At 44.3% G+C, this 22,268-nt stretch overlaps 1 protein-coding gene across 3 annotated transcripts in view; it reads right to left on the bottom strand.

Moving 5' to 3' along the window:
- The window catches only part of LOC141095454 (ATP-dependent translocase ABCB1-like), a 485,663-nt gene that overhangs the window by 292,219 nt on the left and 171,176 nt on the right, over positions 1–22,268 (bottom strand). For all 3 annotated transcript variants that reach the window (XM_073581458.1, XM_073581459.1, XM_073581460.1), the window contains one exon: positions 16,013–16,204. In XM_073581458.1, coding sequence (XP_073437559.1) covers positions 16,013–16,204 — 192 coding nt within the window. The remainder of the gene's footprint in view (positions 1–16,012; positions 16,205–22,268) is intronic.

The following is a 22,268-nucleotide window of genomic DNA, read 5'->3' as shown; positions in this document are numbered from 1 at the left end:
TGATGCAGCTGCTTTTAGCAGGGAGAGCGCAGCAGCGTCTTCTTTGGGTGAGTTGCGCACTGATGACTCCGGGCGGGGTAGTTCGGGGACTTGAGCGGGGGCCTCGCTCAGTTCTGCATACACCACAGGGCCCAATGTAACTAGGCCTTCCGGTGCGCAGGGGGTCGCGTGCTGCGGCCGAATGGTGGGGGCCGCTTGCGGAGGCGCTGGTGGGGCCGAGGGTACTCTCACCTTCCCCGGCGCTGCGGCCTACGTCACATCATCACGCGGCTTCCCCCGCAGCCTCCGTTCCTCGCTCCACTGTCCTACGGGCCGTTCCTCCGGACTCGGGTGCTCCGCGGAGAAGTCTTCTGCCGGTATTGGTGGTGGCCACTCTCGCTGACTCCGCTCAGGCTCCGCTCCCCAGCTCAGCATCCCGCTGCCTGCCCGTGGTTCTGAGGGTGACTTCTGGCGCAGCTCCATCTCCCGCCGCCATTTCCACTCTAGGCGGCCGATGCCCCGACACCCGCAGCGTCTCATACCGTCCGTTGGGCAGCAATCGAATGGCGCAAAATAGCCGCAGCCAAGCTGCGGGAGCGTCGGCCTCCGGGCACATACCGCTGTCCACGGGGGTACGTTGGAGGGGGCCCCAGTCCATTCAACACGACTGCAAACACCCGGACCTCTCCCCTGCACTGTGGCAATGCCGCCATCTTGCATAGCACCTGGTACCGCCCCGGATCCTCTGTCAGCACCACTGAGTAACCACAGGGCTCCCAATTTGTAATCCACAGGTAAGCCATTTGTAATCCACAGGTGTTTGGAATCCAGGCAGTGTAGTCCAAGTCTTTCTCCATTCCTTGAGACGCAGGCCTGCCGCAGAAGATAGTGTATTAGCGGCGGCGATCCTGCCGACTACGCCAAATGTAGGGGTCGGTGGGCTGAGCTGGGGGGTGGTCCCTCTCTTTACCGAGCAGAGATAAAACAGAGACAAGATGGAAGCAGATTCTGGGTGCAACAGGTCCAAGTTTATTTCACTCGCCGTCCGTCTGACGGTCTCAGAGCACACCGCACTTTCTTTACCTCACGGCCCTTCGTTTCCAGGGCCGCTTCTCACACACCATACTCTATACTGGGGATGTGTATGCATACACCGTCCCCTCTGCGATCGTCGACGCTCCTGACAGGTCCATCACTGTGGCCGCCTTAGGCCCATAAACCAACAGCACTTCCACTGATCAGTTGTCGTGTCAAACACGGTGTCCCGCACCCAGTGTCTTGTCTCTTCTGCGGTTCTTCCTGTCAGGACCACCCCCCTGACGTTCTCTCTCCTCAGTCCCCCTGGTACGGTTTTCCTCACAGGGCACGAACTGTCGTAGTCCTCCTGTCACTGGAGCTCCCCCTGAGACTGGAACTTTCTGGAACCCTCCCTCAGTATTTATATCTCTCCCAGTCCCATGTCACTGTAACTCCGCCCCCCATGACCAACGGTTTCTAAAGCCCTAAGCTGATGTCAAGTCCTTTGCTCACACTCCTCCCTGCCATCTAATGGTCAACCCAAGGTACTGCACGTCCACTACACTTTCCTAGCTGTTTTCCCACTGTAGTAGCTGACACCTGTCTAAACTGTGCAAACCTATCTTTCTCTATTCTGACACATCCGTCCGTCAGGTCACCTTCCCTACAGTTCCTTCATTCCCTTTATTAATTTTGTTGCTTTGTTAATTTTGTGCCTTTGTACTCACTCTAGTTGTGTTATATCCTTCCTGAGCATCGGTGCCCAAAATAGTACACAGTACTCCATGTGCAGTCTAACCAGGGATTTCTACAGAGGCAGTATAATGCTCTCATCATGTGTATCCAGACCTCATTTAATGCACCCCATGATCCTGTTTGCCTTGGCAGCTGCTGCCTGGCACTGGCTGCTCCAGGTAAGTTTATCATTAACTAGGATCCCCAAGTCCTTCTCCAGGTCAGATTTACCCAGTGGATTCCCATTCAGTGTGTAATGGTGATATTGATTCCTTCTTACCATGTGTATAACCTTACATTTATCAATGTTAAACCGCATCTGCCACCTTGTGGCCCAAGTTTCCAACTTATCCAGATCCAACTGTAGCAGAATACTATCTTCTTTTGTATTGACTGCTTTACATAGTTTTGTATCATCTGCAAATATCGATATTTTACTGTGTAAACATTCTACCAGATAGTTAATAAATATATTGAAGAGGATAGGTCCCAACAACGACCCCTGCGGTATTCCACTGGTCACAGCAACTCAGTGAGAGAATATACCATTTATAACCACCCTCTGCTTTCTATCACTAAGCCAGTTACTTACTCATTTACACACATTTTCCCCAGGCCCAGCATTCTCATTTTGTGTACCAACCTCTTGTATGGCACGGTATCAAACGTTTTGGAAAAATCAAGATATACCACGTCCAATGACTCACCTTGGTCCAGTCTCTAGCTTAGCTCTTCATAAAAGCTGATTAGATTAGTTTGACTAGAGTGATTCCTCATAAACCCATGCTGATATGGAGTTAAACAGTTATTTTCATTGAGATAATCCATAATAACATCCCTCAGAAACCCTTCAAATATTTTACCAATAATTAGGTTAGACTTACTGCCCTCACCGGCCTAGGCAACTATAGGACGGTGAGTCTGACTTCTATACCAGGAAAGATCTTTGAACAAATTATTAAACAACATGTATGTCAATACCTGGATAAGAATGAAGTGATTAAACAGAGTCAGCATGGGTTTGTAACTAATAAGTCATGTCAGACTAATTTAATTTCCTTCTATGACGGTATTACTGATTGGGTGGATCAAGGAAATGCTGTAGATATAGTATATCTTGACTTCAGCAAAGCATTTGACAAAGTCTCTCATACAATCCTTATTGAAAAAATGACTAAGTATGGAATGGACAAGGCAACTGTTAGGTGGATTCATAACTGGCTTAGTGATCGGACCCAAAGAGTGGTCGTAAATGGCTGCACATCCAGTTGGAAGAATGTCTCAAGTGGGGTACCACAGGGCTCTGTCCTGGGCCCTGTATTGTTCAACATCTTTATCAACGATTTAGATGAAGGAATTGAGGGTAAACTGATTAAATTTGCTGATGACACAAAGCTAGGAGGGATAGCTAATACTAGAGAAGAGAGAGAGAGGATTCAAAAAGATTTAAATAAACTGGAGAAGTGGGCAGCAACTAACAGAATGGTTTTTAACAGGGAGAAATGCAAAGTACTACATCTGGGCAATAAAAATGAAAAAAGCATATATAGAATGGGAGGAATAGGGCTAAGTGACAGCACATGTGAAAAAGACTTGGGTATACTAATAGATCACAGACTGAATATGAGTCAACAGTGTGATGCAGCAGCAAAAAAGGCAAATGCAATTCTAGGATGTATTAACAGAAGCATACAGTCTAGATCACGTGAAGTCATTATTTCCCTCTACTCCTCTTTGGTCAGACCTCATCTGGAATATTGTGTCCAGTTTTGGGCACCACATTTTAAAAAAGACATCAACAAACTGGAGCAAGTTCAGAAAAGAGCGACCAGAATGGTGACCGGTCTGCAAACCCTGTCTTATGAGGAAAGGTTGCAGGATTTGGGAATGTTTAGTTTGCAAAAGAGAAGACTGAGAGGAGACTTAATAGCTGTCTACAAATATCTAAAGGGCTGTCACATTGTAGAAGGATCAACTTTATTCTCATTTGCACAAGGAAAGACTAGAAGCAATGGGATGAAACTGAATGGGAGGAGACACAGATTAGATATTAGAAAAAACTTTTTGACAGTTAGAGTGATCAATGAGTGGAACAGGCTGCCACGAGAAGTGGTGAGTTCTCCTTCAATGGAAGTCTTCAAACAGAGGCTGGACAGACATCTGACTGGGATGATTTAGCGAATCCTGCTTTGAGCAGGGGGTTGGACCAGATGGCCCAGGAGGTCCCTTCCAACTCTACGATTCTATAATTACCAGGTTCACTTTTAGAGCCCTTTTTGAATATTGGTACCACATTTGCTATGCACCAGTACTGTGGAACAGACCCCGTTGCTATAGAGTCTGGGAGGAATTTTTTCCTCTTTGGGGATGTTTATTACCTACAGGTGCGGGGTACAGCCATGGGGTCCAATGTGGCCCCCACGTATGCTAACATCTACATGGCGGTATTCAAGGACCAGTATGTGTTAGGCGTCGTGTTCCTGACTCTGCACAGGAGGAATCCTCAGCCTTGCCTGCTGCGGTCTCCCATTCAGTCCCGGCCGCAGAGGAGCCTGCTCAGCAAAGACATTGTTCCCGATGCCTTGCTCAAGCTCGTGCTGTCAGATTGGTTGCTGCTGCCATCCCTGGTTCAGCTATAGCAGCCTGCACTAGCCAGCGATGAGCAGCTCCTGGGATTAAGTCCCTTTTTCGCTCCACTGAGCATGCCCGAGGCTCAACCTCCCATTGGAGCTCTGGGGTCACATGATCAGGTCCCGTGCCTGTTCTGATTGGACCATGTGGAAGGACCCGGAAGGTCGCCACTATAAAAGATTTGCATAGCCGCTTGGCCATGCGCTATTACAGACTGTTATTTGTAGTTGTGTGTGTGAAGATGGATGTATGCGTTCAGGTGACTGACTCATTAAGACCCCCTCCCTCTTGTTGTGCATGTCTATAGGGTATTGAAATTACAGTCAGCACCTACCAGTGGCTTGCTCATGTGCCACGGAGCACCCAGTCTTCAGCACAACACTTAGCACCAGATTGTGCCATCCAGCACAAGGCACTACTATACTGCATCTAGCAGCAGCAACTGCCAGTGCGGCGCCGTGCGCTATCTGTGCACTTTCCAAGCAGGGTGGTTAGTGGCGTCTGCCAGAGCGGTGCTGTACACACATTGTGCACTTAATCTATTTGCTCATCCCATCCTGGCACTGCAGTTGCAGTGTCGAGCACTAGTGTGACTAGAGGGACTCTAACCCTGTGTCTCAGGGGTAGAGTCCTGTGACTATACACTAGTGCTCACATTGCCGAGCTCTGTGAACATTAACAGGCTCTGGCATTTGTTCCAGCGGCTCTGTGGGGTAACAGAGTTCGCTCCTGCACACACCGGGTCAGTGGTTAACTCTCCGGTGTTCAGTTAGTGCTCCGCCATTACTGAACAGCAGTTTTCCATCTCTGTACGGTGGACCCTGGGTTGCGATCGCACTTCCTTGCATTTTATATTTAGTGCGATCCGCAACCCTAATAGTATGCGTACAGCTCCACCTACTGGTGCCATATCCGGGCCTGGTGGCTCTACATCGATTATATTTTTTGTGTTTGGGACGATAATAGTGAGGATCTTTGTAGTTTCCAGACTGAATTGAATAATGTGTTTCCTGAGTTGAAATTTACTCTGACTTAGTCTTTTGATCAAGTCCAATTTTTGGACACTATGGTGTATAAACAGGGTGAGTTTCTGTGTACAGATCTTTTCAACAAGGATAATGATAGAAATAGTTTTCGTTACTATAATAGTAACCATCCAAGGAGGATGATTGAATCTCTGCCTTGGAGTCAGATGATATGGGTACGGAGAATTGTCAGGGATGAAAATAGATTATATACCAGACTTGATGAGATGTGCTACAAGTTTACAAGTAGGAGTTACCCGGCTGGTGATGTTAGGCATTTTAAGGGTAAGGTCATGGATTTGACATCGGATGAGTTATGTCGCAAACGTGACAGAACGACAAATGTGTTCCATTTGCTTCAACATTCTGTCTAATTAGTGGCAAGATTGGTGGAATTTTGAAAAAACATTGTCACCTTTTACATAGAGGCCTGCCACGCATTACTGAGTTTGCTAATAGACCAATTTTGTCATACAGATGTGGCTATAACCTGAAAGATAAGCTTGTGAGAGCGGATGTGGGTTCTGAAAAAAATTCCCTGCAAAGAACATTGTGTCCACCTAAATTTGGCAATTTCCCGTACCTAGGGTGTGCGTGCTGTGGGAACATGGTGAAGGGTGACAGCTTTAACCACCCACATACCAGATACATTTCTTTGATTAAGGAAAGGTATACATGTTCTTCTAGTTTTGTTATTTATCTAGTTACATTCCCCTGTGGGCTGATGTATGTAGGGGAGGCGACTATGGAAATCAGAGCATGGATCATAAAAGTACTATCAGGACTAAACTTCTGGAATTACCAATACCAAAACATATTTTTGAGTGCAGACATTCTGTTAACCAGTTGAGGTTCAGGGTTATAGATGGAGTCCCTATGCTAAGGCAGGAAGGTGATAGGGTTAAGTTTTTAAAAAGAAAAGAACCGAGGTGGATATCTACTTTGGATACCTTACAGCTGAAAGGCCTCAATGTAGATTATAATTTGCATATTTCTACCACTTAATCCCTCCTGTATCTTGCAGCATCATCTTGCATTATTTTAATTGGTGTGTATATATTTTAATGTTTGTTTTTTTGTTTTCTTAGGAAAGGTGGTCGAGAACTACTTGAGGACATGGGGACTGAATAGTCCTGAAGTTTCACTTTGCTATTTGGGACTGTTTATATGTCGATCCCCATGCCCTCTTTTCTTTCCGTGTATGTCATTCTGATGATATTGCATTAAAGAGGTTTTTTTTGCACATATTGGCCCTTTATTAATATGATGCCACTGGCTATATCTGATGACTTAGTCTTAAGGGTATTATGTATGGGTAGTAAAACATTTTGATTATGTTTGATTTAATTATATGCTCATGTTGCCATGGAAATGGCTATTATATACACTTCTAGCTGTGTGCTCTATGGTAAGTGCACGCATGTCCTGTGTCCGGGAAAGTGTTGCATTCACGTGATTTTGTCACGTGATTGTCCTCTCCTCCTGGCTGATGCGTGTGCCCTGATAGATGCGCACTAGCCATTAGGCTGTGCCCTGTATTCATTGGCCCAGGAGAGGTGATTGCGCGTGCGCTCTGGCCGTGATGTGGGTGTGTATCGCAAGACTCAGTCTGCTGATTTCACCCCATCTGCGTCCGTGTGCTTGCGCTTCACGTCGCCCTTGAGCTCATGGTCTGGGAGAAAGGGGCAGCTTTCCAGGTCATGCAATGAATGTGTGACAGGTTGCTGATTTTGGCACCGATATTATGAAGCACATCTATTAGTAGACATGGATTTACAACATCGCATATGTATAATCAATGGCAACTAACATAGTAACATAGTTATTAAGGTTGAAGGGAGACTTTAAGTCCAACTAGTGCATAATCACCATAGTGACCGCTATGCTTGTTGGTGATTGGTTGGATTACATTGGGAACATTGGTTACTTTTATTTATTCATGAGGATTTTGGCATAATTCTGTTATTATAAGTGGGCTTTATATATGGTACTATTCACTGATATTTCTAACTATTTGATGTTGAAAATGTTATTTTATATGTATTTATTTACCATGGGTGGCTCCTTAGTGGTGATTGGTTGATCCACACCATATAAGGCCGCCATATGTGTTATGTTGTGTACTTGAAAAAGACCATGCTGTGGTCGAAGCGTATATATTTAAGGCAAAATAATTTTTTGATCACTCTCTTCACCAGGATTGGATGCTGCTCTTTCCTTTCTTCTTCTAAGGCTACTTTCACACATCAGGTTTTCGGCATCAGGCGCGATCCGGCGTCGTGTCGGAACGCCGGATCCGGCAAATGTTTTGTAAAACCGGATGTGTTCATCCGTTTTTCTATCCGTTTTTCGACGGATTACGCCGGATCCGGTTTTTAAAAACACCCCTTGTGGCCTTCCGAACGGGATTGGCTACTGGAAAACTATATATAGCGTGTTCCTACAGCCCTTCTTTGACAGGTTGTAGAGGAGAAAGTGCAGGTTGGAGAGAAGAGCAAGTTACTGGCGAAGATGGATGTTGTCATTGGAAATATTTTGAAGAATTTGGCGGATTTTACAGCGGAGGCGAATCGTTTGAGGGTGATTGTTCTGGAGAAGAGACAGCAGCGCATCAGGCATCGTAGACGACGTTTGTGGATCCACCCCATCACAGCCAAGAGAATGACGCGTGGGGTCTATTCTACACTCTGCATGGACCTTCGACGAAACCCGGATAAATTTTTTGGATATGTTCGGATGAAAATGGAGAATTTTGATTACTTGGTGGAGCGCATTGCACACCTCATAAGAAAAGCGGACACCTATTGCCGCTTCTCTGTTTCACCCGCAGAGCGTCTGATGGTGACTTTAAGGTAAGCCACATTTATTGGATATGCTCGCATCAGAGCACACTTTCACTGCAATCTTGTTGGTGGTAGTTTGTATCTCCAAGTGTTATAGCTGAGTTTTGGTATGTAATGCCGTGATTTAAAACTAATTAATTGTTTTTTAATTCCCCACAGATTTCTTGCAACTGGAGAATCCCTTTCGTCACTGCATTTCCAGTACAGACTCGGGATTTCCACCATATCTGGAATAGTGAAGTACACATGCCGTGCACTGTGGGACTCCTTAGCTGAAGAGTTTTTACCAGAGCCCACAACAGAGAGGTGGATTGAAATTTCAGAAAAGTTTCAACAGATATGTCAGTTTCCCAACTGCTTGGGCGCTGTGGACGGGAAACATATCCGCATTGTAAAGCCAGCCGGATCGGGATCGGAATATTTCAATTACAAGAAATATTTTTCAATTGTCCTCATGGCCATCGCTGACGCGGAATACAAATTTATTGCTGTTGATATTGGGGCCTATGGCCGCTCCAATGACTCTCAAGTTTTCAAACTGTCTGCCATGGGGCGTAAACTGTATGGAAACACCTTCCAGTTCCCACCACCTAGACCGCTGCCGCAAACATCTGGTCCACCTATGCCATTTGTCTGTGTAGGGGATGAAGCCTTCCAGCTGTCAGAACACCTTTTGAAACCGTACTCTAGCAGAGGATTGACAAGAACAAAACGCATTTTTAATTACCGCCTCACAAGAGCAAGAAGAATGGTTGAATGTACCTTTGGTATTCTGACAGCCAAATGGCGGGTCCTATTGACTGCGATCAACCTCAAGACAGAAACTGTGGACGAGGTGATCAAAGCTTGCGTGGTACTCCACAATTTTGTTATCTGCAAGGAACCCATTTCCATTGAGGACACCTCTGAAGAAACCACCTTGCAAGATTACCATGACATTACCACTAGAATTTCTGTGACGGTTTCAGTAATGAGGGACAATTTTGCACTATACTTTATGTCACCTCAAGGCAGAGTACACTGGCAGGATGACAGAGTGTGAAAGATTTGTGCCCTTAACCAAACTTGTGTACCTTCTGTACCAACAGTATATACCTTTGCCAACCAAAGTTGGCTATCTTGTCATGGTCTCTATTTTTAGCTTTAGGCCACAGGTGTGTACCTGGTTGTGTTTTATGCAAAGTATTTCACCTTTTAACAAAAGTTGTGTACATTGTTAGGAAATCACCAACAATAAACACAACTTTTTAGGTGAAATACTTTGCTTCAAACACAACCAGGAACACAACTGTGGCAAAAAGCTAAAATTTACCCACAGTTATATACCTGGTTTTGAATACCTTTTTACCTTTTAAATACCCTGTATTTAACCTTTTTTTAAAACATATTTCGCCGCAGAAAGAAATGACAGACAACCAGTGTAAACAATAATTTAACTTTTATTTAAAATATTTTTTTTTTGTAAACTGTTTTTAAAGTTAAAAAAACTTTTTTAATAAAGGTTTGAAACCAACTGGGCATTTTTATTACAAAACACATCATAAATCTGTGTAGTGTGGGGTGGAAATACTGCTGGAGGGGCTGCGGGACACTTCGACAATGGGAGTGTGGAGAGAGGATTGGGATCGTGGTGGGGAAGGAACAGTTAGAGGTGATGTGTGGGAAAAAGCTACAGAATGGGTGGACATGTGGGAGGCAGAAGAGGTGGTGGGCGGTGGAGTGGAGGGTTGGGCAGGGACTGTAGGAGCAGATGATGTTGATGGCAAGTTGTATGGGGAAGGAGTTTGGTACGGGGAAGGAGTTTGGTACGGGGCAGGTTGCTGGAAGTGGGGAGATGTCTGGTACTGGGGAGGTTGCTGGTACTGGGGAGGTTGCTGGTACTGGGGAGGTGGATGGTATGTAATAGGAGGGGGAGGATGGAAAGTGGCTGGAGGGGTGCAGATGTAATAGGAGGGGGAGGATGGAAAGTGGCTGGAGGGGGTGCAGGTGGAGGAACTACTGTGGTGGGAGGAGGAGGTTGGGAGGTAACTTGCTGGAGAGCACCGTGGCATGAATGCATTACATGCATCTGCTGGGTAGGAGATAGCGTTTCCATGCGCTCCACAACAGACCTGAAAAAGGTGTGGTTTGGCGAAGATCTTGCTTCTGAATGCATGGTTTGCAGAAGTGTCTTCACCTCCAGAATGCTGGAGTTGATCTGCTGAAAGCCTGCGGAGATTTGCTCTGACAAGACTTTTAGACAGTTCTGGAAAGATGCATTCAGATTCAAGAACTCTGGCGCATAAGTCTTTTCCTGACCCCTCTGCCGCTGCCGCCCAGTACCCACAGGTGTACTAGAGGTGGCAGGGGCAGAAGGGTGGGAAAAGGGAAAGCGATCTCCTCACCAGCAGCTTCATGTAATGTAGGCGGCCACGATGCTCCTGTGCTGGTGGATGGGACAGATGGGTCGAATGTGTGGGAAGGCTGGGAAGGTGCAGATGTGCCGGGGCGGTCGAAGTGTCCCTCGGTGCCGGTCTCCTCAGGGATCGCCTCAGAAGGGTCCAATCGTGCAGGCTCCCGAGTGCTGCTCACCGTGCTGTGGAAAGAGAAAAAAAAACAATTAAAATAGTGACATGGTATGGCCCTGGCTGAAAAAAAAAAGTTACATCTAACATTTTTTTTCACATGTGGTGTGTAATATTTACCTTCTAGTGACCATTGTTTCCCGGAGGAACGACAGGGCTTGTGCGTACTTGTACTTGCTCCTGCGTCCTCCAGATCCACTCGGGGCCCGCATCTCTTTATTGAACTCCTTCTTGAAACGATCCCTCACAGACCGCCACCGATTCACAATTCTGTTCCCTGAAACGAGAAAGGAGTGGTTAGTATACAACATCAGTGTTTCCCAAACTCCAGTCCTCATGGTCCCCAGGGGTCATGTTTTCAGGATTTCCATAGTAAATAGAAATCCTGAACACATGATCCGTGGGGACCACGAGGACTGGAGTTCGGGAAACACTGGTTTACATCAAGCAACCGGTACTGTATATACTTACGCTCTTTAATCTGGGCCCGAGCATCGAGGTCCTCCCAGCGGCCCACAAGGAGCGAACAGATTTCCTCCCAGAGTCGTCGGGTAACGATCAGGTCAGCGTGGCGGCGGTCAGCCATATTCCAGAGCGGCTCCCTTTCTCTGACGAGATCGATGAGGTGGTCCACATCGATTCCTCCATCCTCACCGTCAGAGTCGGGAGCACGCTGTGAAGGCTGTTAAAGAAAAAGACAAAAATAACATAATTAGCCTCCACAAAAGAAATGAAATAAAAAGTGCAAAAAAACAAAGCAAAAATATTTATACTTACACGCTGGTGACCGCCGCGTTGCTGTCGCCGACGACCCTGGAAGGCACTGCGAGGACCTCTTGGCCGAGCACCAGATTGGGAAGACTAGAGAAGAAAACAAAAAATGTTATGTCTTTGGATGTAGGCATTTGTTTGCTGTGTGTGGTCTGCAGAACATTGTTTTCTATGTGTTGTGTGTAGTGTGATGTTGTGTTTCTGCGTTTGATGCCAAAATCTTACCAATTGTGAGCCCACTCCAGGTGTCTGTCCACCCCTTCCTTCTTCTTCTGGGAGCTCCTCTTCATCTTGTGATTCCTGTTTTGAAATAAAAGGCAATGAATAGACATATATTACAGAGATGATGGATTTTGGAAATAAAAACTTACCGTCAAACGCTGACGATGCGAGGGAGGGCTCCCAGAAGAAGATGTGCTGTCTTCCTGCTGGCCAGACTCCATGGCTGTGGGTGGTGTTCCTGCTGCTGCCATTGCTGCTGCTGCTGCTGCATCTATTGGGCGGCTGTTGAATAAAGATAAACAAAGGGCCAATGAATATCTTGATATTCCATGGCCCTAGTTTGGAGGAATGGGGGATGCTCCAATTGGGGTGGTGCTGATGCAGATGTCTCCTGCCTTCTCCTGCGCCTGGTTGCTGTCTTGGGTGGCATGTTGGGTGTGGCTGAGGGTCCCACTGTCTTGCTTTTATATATGTCTTGTGGGCAGAGCTACTGAGCATGCTCAGACCAAAAAAAACGGATCCGGCCACCGGATCCGGCTGTCGCCGGATGAGGCGCATTGCGGCGCTCATAGGCTTTCATTGTGTGAAAAAGCCGGACACGCCGGATCCGGCGTGTCCGGCTTTTTCGCCGGAGACAAAAAACGTTACAGTAGACGTTTTTTCCAGACGCCGGATCGCGACACATTGCCGGATCCGGCAAAAACCGGATGAAACGCATGACCATCCGGCTCGATCCGGCTCTAATGCAAGTCAATGGGGGGGAAACCGGATCCGGCATTGCATTTCGCCGGATCCGGTTTTTGTCAAAAGCGCCGGATCGCGCCTGACGGCGAAAACCTGATGTGTGAAAGAGGCCGACTTTACTTAAAGACAAACCCCTCCTCCTCTCCAATTTTTACGATCCTTTCTAAACAGACTGTAACCCTGTAAGTTAACTGCCCAGTCATGGCTTTCATCTAACCATGTCTTGGTTATTCCCACTATGTCATTTTTACCTGTAGATATTTCTGCTTCTAGTTCTTTCTGCTTGTTTGTCAGGCTTCTGGCCTTTGTGAGCATGCAGTTTAGATGATTTTGTTTTGTTCCAATTTCCTCCTTGTGGATTGTTTCAGAAATTTTCTTACCTCCCTTCTGATTATGTTGTCTTGGGTCTTTTTTGCCCCACTTGATATCCTTCATCAGTATATTTTCTGGCTTAATTTTTGTGTCTAACATTTTTCTTCCTATCCCCTCTACTTCTACTAGTTTAATGCCTTCCTGATGAGTGAAGCGAGTCTTCTGGCGAATGTGTGTTTCCCAGGTTTGTTGAGGTGTAGTCTGTCTCTGGCGAGGAGTCCATCGTACAGATAATTCACACCATGGTCCTGGAATCCGAATCCTTGTTGTCTGCACCATCATCTTAGCCAGTTTGCATCAAGGATCCTGTTCCATCTTCTGGTGCCATGGCCTTCTTACTGGAAGGATAGAAGAAAAAACAACCTGTGCATACAGTTCCTTTACTTTGTTCCCCAACTCTTCAAAGTCCTTGCAGATTGTCGGTAGGTCCTTTCTTGCCATGTCATTGGTGCCAACATGTAACAGAAGAAATGGGTGGATGTCCTTGAAACTGATGAGCTTTGGTATCCTATCGGTCATGATCCTTGATCTTCACACCTGGGAGGCAGCATACTTCTCTTGCGGTTATGTCCGGTCTGCAGATGGCTGCTTCTGTGCCTCTCAGTAGTGAGTCTCCCATCACTACCACTGTTCTTCGCTTCTTGGCTGTACACTTTTTGTTGTCACTTCTGGGTATTGTTTTGTGCCCTTTTCTTCTTTGCTTGCTGGTAGTGCCTCATCCTTAGGTGTGCAATCTTTGTCCTCCACAAGGCCTTGTTATCGGTTTCTCAGTTTTGTGTTTGGTGATGTCTCCATGGTCTTCTTGCTTGTTTTGGTCACATGCTTCCACTCATCTGCTTTTGATGGTTCTCTGACACTTTCTTCACCCTCTGTGACCAGTAGAGATGCTTCTGTTCTGTCTAGGGAGTCTTCTTTTTCTTTGATGAGTTTCAAAGTTGCAATTATTTCTTCCAGACCCTGCAACTTTTCTTCTAAAAGGGCCAGTAGTCAAAAATTCTGGCAGGTGAAGTTGGATTCTTCTTCTGGTTGATCTGTGAATATGTAGCTCATGTTGCAGCTCACCATGAAGTTTGTCACATCTGCCATGTTGCTCCTAGATCCTGCTGACTTGCTATGTGCCTTCCATCTTCTGTAATCTACTTTGTGTAACCTTCCTGTGTAATCTGCTGTGTTTTGTCCTTCTTGTGTAATCTACTCAGCCAGGCAAAAATTTGCGCACCTTACAGCGCGCGGTTTGGTGATGCTTTCCAAGCAGCTGGAATCAGCTGTACCCAATGATCTTCTTGCTGAGGGAGACTCTTTGCTTTTCCCAGAAGGCACCTGGAATATGCAATTGACCCCCTCAAGCTTCATTCCCTGGCTTAGCGATGCTTTCCAAGCAGCTAGAATCGGCTGTACCCAACGATCTTCTTTCTGAGGGAGACTCTTGGCTTTTCCCAAAAGGCACCTAAAATATGCAAATGTGTCTCCTCAAGATTCAATCCCTAAATTGGTGATGCTTTCCAAGCAGCTGGGCTTGGTTGTACCCAACGATCTTTTTGCTGAGGTAGACTCTTTGCTTTTCCCAGAAGGCACCTGGAAAATGCAAATAGAACTCCTCAAGCTCCAATCCCTGGTTTGGCAATGCTTTCCAAACAGCTGAGTTCGGCTGTACCCAAAGATCTTCTTGCTGAGGGAGACTCTTTGCTTTTCCCAGAAGGCACCTGGAATTTGCAAATTGACCTACTCAATCTTCAGTCCCTGGTTTGGTGATGCATTCCAAGCAGCTGGGCCTGGCTGTGTCCAATGATCTTCTTGCTGAGGGACACTTTGCTTTTTCCAGAAGGTACCTGGAATATGCAAATTGGTCTCCTCAAGCTTCAATCCCTGGTTTGGTGATGCTTTCCAAGTAGCTGGACCTGGCTGTACCCAACGATCTTCTTGCTCAGGGAGACTCTTTGCTTTTCCCAGGAGGCACCTGGAATATGAAAATGGGCCTCCTCAAGCTTCAATCCTTGGTTTGACAATGCTTTCCAAGCAGCTGCACCCACCTGTACCCAATGATCTTCTTGCTGAAGGCGACTCTTCCCTTTTCCCAAAAGGCATCTGGAATATGCAAATTGGCCTCCTCCAGCTTCAATCCCTGTTTTTTTCATTTATTTAGATAGGATAGATAAATTCACTCAATGGGAAGGTTCACATAGATTTTTAATGAGGATTTTTCTGTTAGTTAAAGGGAACCTGTCACCTGGTTCATGCTGACCAAACCAAATGTAGCATGAATCAGAACCTGGCTTCCTGAAACAGCTCGTCATCAAGGGGCAATGTTATTTCAGGAAAGGTGATAGAAGCTGGGTGAAAGTGACTAAATGGACATTCTAAGTAATGTCCCATTTGAGACTCTCCTCAAAAGAAACATCACAGCAAGTTAAAAAACAAATGGGGAATAAGGAATAGAGTAGGGAGTTTTATAATAAAGCAAATCACAAAAGTTGTTTGGGCTTAAAAAAAGCTAACATCAAAGTTTTGATCCTCTTAGTATACTGCAGTTATCATATTATATAACACTGTATACTTACAATTGCTCATTTTGCCTTAAGTTAATTCTTCTCTTTTACATTAGGTTTATGACATCACGTGATTAAAAACTGACTAGCTGAATCCTTCTGAGCACTATTTAAAAACAGGTGGTCAGAGCAGATAAAAGAGCAGAATTTACTGGGCAGGAAGTCAAGATATACACAGACCGACAAAAGAATGATGTGGATTAAATGATTGCTATAATGATCATTCTTTCCTAATACAGTATTTTGTTATCAGCAGCATATCACCTGTTTACACAAATTTTTAGGTAGGAATTGAAATCTATATACTGGACAAATGAGCAATGATTCAATGTAATTTTGGGTCACATTCAGACCGTAAATATGGTCATGTGCATGGGCCCTTATATGAGCTGCTAATTGGGAACAAGCATTCCAATGAATGATCATTCACTTGTTATTGGCTCTTCCAAGTCGACAACAGTTGGTATCACATTCGTCTTGTGAACCAAAGATTCCAAGGGTCATGTATCAAGAGTGTTGATTATACAAAATATTTCTCTTAATGTTATTGCATTAATACTTACTGTGTCAGTCTATTATTCAAAGTTCCAATCTGATATGAATCAAACCAAGCCATATCCTGATGAAGAATAGCATTAAAAAACATTTGCCGAATCCTCTTAATTTGTCTTGCCGCAGAGACCATAAATGTCATTGTTTCCAAAAAACAGAAGATTAACACACTAAAACCAAGTCCAACATAAGGAATGGAAAGCCTAAGAAAACAGGAATAAATAACACAATAAGAATTACTAATTCTAATTTGTAAAATAAATATTTGGTTTGTATTATGCTATGCTCAGAACCATAATATTTTTTGCTGTTGATGGACTGTTGCGAGGGCTCATTTTTATGTGACAAGTAGTGTTGAGCATTCCGATACCGCAAGTATCGGGTATCGGCCGATACTTGCTGTATCGGAATTCCGATACCGACTTCCGATATTTTTTCAATATCGGAATTCGGCATCGGAATCGGAAGTTCAAAGTTGATTGACAGACTGACGTCATCATGATGCGCGGTGTGTGCGCATCATGATGCGCCGTCATTTCGGGCCTTCCGGGGGTCTCTGCCGGCCTGCCGGGGGGGCTGTGTGGACTGCCCGGGGTCTGTACCGGCCTGCCGGGGGGCTGTGCCGGCCTGCCGGTGGTCTGTGCACCCTGTGGGGGTCTGTACCGGCCTGCCGGGGGGCTGTGCCGGCCTGCCGGTGGTCTGTGCACCCTGTGGGGGTCTGTACCGGCCTGCCGGGGGGCTGTGCCGGCCTGCCGGGGGGCTGTGCTGATGTCCGGGGGTCTGTGCAAGCATCGTCCGATGGGACTACAAGTCCCATCGGGCGATGCCTGCTACCATGACAGTGATTGACACATTAGCCAATGATGGGACAGTAGTAGTCCCATCATCCGTCTAATGTGTTAAATGTTAAAAAAAAAAAAAAAAAATACTACATACATACTACATGCATACTACATGCTACATACATACTACATATATACTACATACATACTACATACATGCTACATACATACTGCATGCTACATACATACTACATACATACTACATGCATGCTACATACATACTACATGCATGCTACATGCATGCTACATACATACTGCATGCTACATACATACCACATACATACTACATACATACCACATACTACATATATACTACATGCATGCTACATACATACTACATGCTACATACATACCACATACATGCTACATACATGCTACATACTACATACATACTACATACATACTACATACATACTACATGCATGCTACATACATACTACATACATACTACATGCATGCTACATACATACTACATGCATGCTACATACATACTACATGCATGCTACATACATACTACATGCTACATACATACCACATACATACTACATACATACTACATACTACATACATACTACATATATACTACATGCATGCTACATGCTACATACATACCACATACATACTACATACATGCTACATACATACTACATATATACTACATGCATGCTACATACATACTACATACATACTACATGCATGCTACATACATACTACATGCATGCTACATACATACTACATGCTACATACATACCACATACATACTACATACATACTACATACATACTACATGCTACATACATACTACATATATACTACATGCATGCTACATACATACTACATACATACTACATGCATGCTACATACATACTACATGCATGCTACATACATACTACATGCTACATACATACCACATACATACTACATACATACTACATACATACTACATGCTACATACATACTACATATATACTACATGCATGCTACATACATACTACATGCTACATACATACCACATACATACTACATACATGCTACATACATACTACATATATACTACATGCATGCTACATACATACTACATATATACTACATGCATGCTACATACATACTGCATGCTACATGCATGCTACATACATACTACATACATACTACATGCTACATACATACCACATATATACTACATACATACAATACATTCATACAATACATACATAGACATACAGTACATATAACATAGAGTAACATACTTACCAATACTTGTCACATTGTTCCCCGAAGCCATTGTCTTTTCCGGAATAAATATTAACATAACAAACCACAAAAATACTCACCCACGATCCGAAGCAGTCCACGAGTGTGTCCCACTACGATCTTGGGTAGAGAACTGCAGCATCAGATGATGCTGCCGTTCTCTACGGGCTGCAGGAATCCAATGACGGAAGGTAGGTATCCTTCCGCACTGTATTCCTCCGCCACTTAAAAAAAAAAAAAAGTCCCTAGTCTCACTTTATGCCATTGCTGCGTGGGAAATTCCCACACAGCAATGGCATAAAGTGAGACTAGGGACTTTTTTTTTTTTTAAGTGGCGGAGGAATACAGTGCAGAAGGATACCTACCTTCCGTCATTGGATTCCTGCAGCCCGTAGAGAACGGCAGCATCAGCTGATGCTGCAGTTCTCTACCCAAGATCGTCGTGGGACACACTCGTGGACTGCTTCGGATCGTGGGTGAGTATTTTTGTGGTTTGTTATGTTAATATTTATTCCAGAAAAGACAATGGCTTCGGGGAACAATGTGACAAGTATTGGTAAGTATGTTACTCTATGTTATATGTACTGTATGTCTATGTATGTATTGTATGAATGTATTGTATGTAGTATGCATGTAGTATATATGTGGTATGTATGTAGCATGTAGTATGTATGTAGTATGTATGTAGCATGCAGTATGTATGTAGCATGCATGTAGTATATATGTAGTATGTATGTAGAATGCATGTAGTATATATGTAGTATGTATGTAGTATATATGTAGTATGTATGTAGCATGCATGTAGTATATATGTAGTATGTATGTAGTATATATGTAGTATGTATGTAGCATGCATGTAGTATATATGTAGTATGTATGTAGTATATATGTAGTATGTATGTTGCATGTAGTATTTATGTAGTATGAATGTAGCATGTATGTAGTATGTAGTATGAATGTAGCATGTATGTAGTATGCATGTTGTATGTATGTAGCATGTAATTTTTTTTTTTTTTTTACATTTAACACATTAGCCGGATGATGGGACTACTACTGTCCCATCATTGGCTAATGTGTCAATCACTGTCATGGTAGCAGGCATCGCCCGATGGGACTTGTAGTCCCATCGGACGATGCCTGCACAGACCCCCGAAGCCTGCACAGACCACCGGCAGGCCGGCACAGCCCCCCGGCAGGCCGGCACAGCCCCCCGGAGCCTGCACAGACCACCGGCAGGCCGGCACAGCCCCCCGGCAGGCCGGCACAGCCCCCCGGAGCCTGCACAGCCCCCCGGCAGGCCGGCACAGCCCCCCGGCAGGCCGGCACAGCCCACCGGAGCCTGCACAGACCACCGGCAGGCCGGCACAGCCCCCCGGCAGGCAGGCACAGACCACCGGAGCCTGCACAGACCCCCTGGCAGGCCAGCATAGCCCCCCGAAAGGCCCGTACAGACCCCAGAGAGGCTGTACAAGGGCAGGAAAGGGTTTTTCTTATTCCGATACCGGAAGTCCCATAGACTTGAATGGGACTTCCGGTATCGGAATCGGCGATACCGATACTTTTTTTAAAGATCGGCCGATACCATCCGATACGATACTTTGAAGTATCGGACGGTATCGCTCAACTCTAGTGACAAGCTGTAGTTTCTATTGATGATATTGAACAATATCATTTGATCACTTTTAATTGCATTTTGTTTGGGAATAATTGTGACCAAAAAAACCTATTTTGGAGAGTTGTTTTTTTTGTTTACAGAATTTTCTGAGATTTTTTCTTATTTTAAGACTGATAATTTTCTCATGGTGCTAGCAGTGATCTCATTCATTGTCCCAGCTCACAGCGAACTGAACGTGGGAACGTAGGTTCAGTGACCTGCAGTAACCTCTATGATGTCACCTCTTGTCACTGAACAACACCTAAATATATCCCTTAAGAATTGCCATGAAGGGAGCATCAGTACATCACCAAACCACAAAACTTCACACAAGGCAAGAGTAAAATTGAAAATCTTTATTTGAAACAATCTATAAAATGTAAAAAAAAGCTAGGCAGATACCACAGACACAGAAAAAGAAAGTGGGTAACCCAGGGATTGACCAGAAGCACTAATGTGCCAATGGTCATACATGTAACATGCACATAAAAATAAAGGACCAATGTTGGTTCTATGTAACTATGTACAAACTATGTACAAAAATGAAACGGCCTATCAATATTTTGTCATATATGCCATACGAGTAATTGATCCATGTTGTGGTCATAGTAAACCACCTAAGTCACATAATATATAATAAAAAAGGCATAAATGTGCCAGAGTTTAATAATTATACAATGGTAAGTGATGTGACTAAGGAGTATAATTATTAAACTCTGGCACATTTATGCCTTTTTTATTATATATTATGTGACTTAGGTGGTTTACTATGACCACAACATGGATCAATTATTATGTATATTTATGGCATATATGACAAAATATTGATAGGTTGATACATCTGATATTAGGAGGTTTTCTCCTGCCATCACACCTGCGTTCATGTGTTTGCCTCCTTAGTCACATTGTTCAGGATTACTGCATAATAATTATTTTGGCACATTTATGCCTTTTACTATAAATCATGAGACTTAAGTGGCTCATTATGACCGGAATATGCATCTATTATAATGTTTATTTATGGCATATATGATTAGAATTGATAGGCTGTTTAATTTTTGTACATAGTTACATAGAACCAACATTGGTCCTTTAATTTTATGTGCATGTTACATGTATGACCATTGGCACATTTGTGCTTCTGGTCAATCCCTGGATTACCCACTTTCTTTTTCTGTATATGTGGTATCTGCCTAGCTTTTTTTACATTTTATCGATTGTTTCAAATAAAGATTTTCAATTTTACTCTTGCCTTGTGTGAAGTTTTGTGGTTTGGTGATGTACTCTTGTCACTGAAGCTGCGTTCTCAGCTGCTCAGTGTCTCCTGATTTTCTGCCTAAACGGTCACATGATGCCACCATTCAGTTTGAAAAACAGATGTAGCAGAGATGGATTACGGTGTGGGACAGTATGGATTATCTTCTTCTTGGACAGGTGAGGAATATGGTTGTTTATTGTTTTTGTTTTTTTACAGGGGACATGGGCTTCAAAGGATTTTAGGAGTAAAGGTGAGTATAACTTTGTTTTTATTTTTTAACACATGTGGAAAACGATGTTGAATTGTATTTCAAATAAAGGATTTCATTCTTGCTGTGTGTTTATTTCAAATCTTAAAATGGGGCTAGTAATTAGGGTGTCTTATAGACGCCTCTCCATTACTTACCCCTGGGCTTGATGTCAGCTGACAATACAAAGCTGACATCAACCCCAACCCTATTACCCCACTTGCCACTGCCTCAGTGCAAGTGGGAAGAGAGAGGCTAAGTGCCAGATTTGGTGCATCTTATGGATGCGCTGTTTCTGGAGCAGCTGAAGGCTGATATTGGTAGCCTGGGGGGCAATATCTCTTAGCCCTTCCCAGTCTATAAATATGAACCCATATCTGTCTGTTTAGCCTTTGCTGGTTTGAATTTGTAAGAGGACCCTACTTCATTTTTCTTCTGCGGTCCTCCTTAAATTCACCAGGAAAGGCTAAACAATCATCTGTGAGCTGTTAGTAATAGCCAGGGTACACTTTGGGATATTGTCCCATTTCCCAGATTATTAATATCAGCCCCAGCTGTGGGTTTTCACTCTGCTGGTTATGAAAATTACTCTGAAGCCACACCATTTTTTTAATTCTTAATTTTTCACAATCGCTGCTGAAAAGAACTCCCATCATTGTTACCTGGTCACGCTAATCACAGGGAGACCAGACGACAATAATGAGAGCTGCCTTCTGCAGACGGAGCCTGTGATCAGCGCGAACTGTACTGCTATTTTCAGGCATGGGTACATGTCACACGGACACACTGATGGCACATGGATGCTACACAGATGTGAAACAAGGCCATATGGATAAAGACAGCAAATGGATACACGGATGTCACATGGATGCCACATTGTATATAATGATGGCACAGGGACACGGACCATGAATCTCACCATTACTGGTTTTTCCTGTACAGAAATCACCAGGACGTGTCAAGGAGGCCTAACACTGTACATGTTACTGGCATAGTGAGTAAGAAAATAACTTTT

This window comes from Dendrobates tinctorius, unplaced genomic scaffold (assembly GCF_039654945.1).
Source record: "Dendrobates tinctorius isolate UK_male_01 unplaced genomic scaffold, ASM3965494v1 ptg000070l, whole genome shotgun sequence".
Lineage (NCBI taxonomy): Eukaryota > Metazoa > Chordata > Amphibia > Anura > Dendrobatidae > Dendrobates > Dendrobates tinctorius.
The sequence above is the reverse complement of the archived record's forward strand: the minus strand, read 5'-3'. Positions and strand labels throughout refer to the sequence as shown.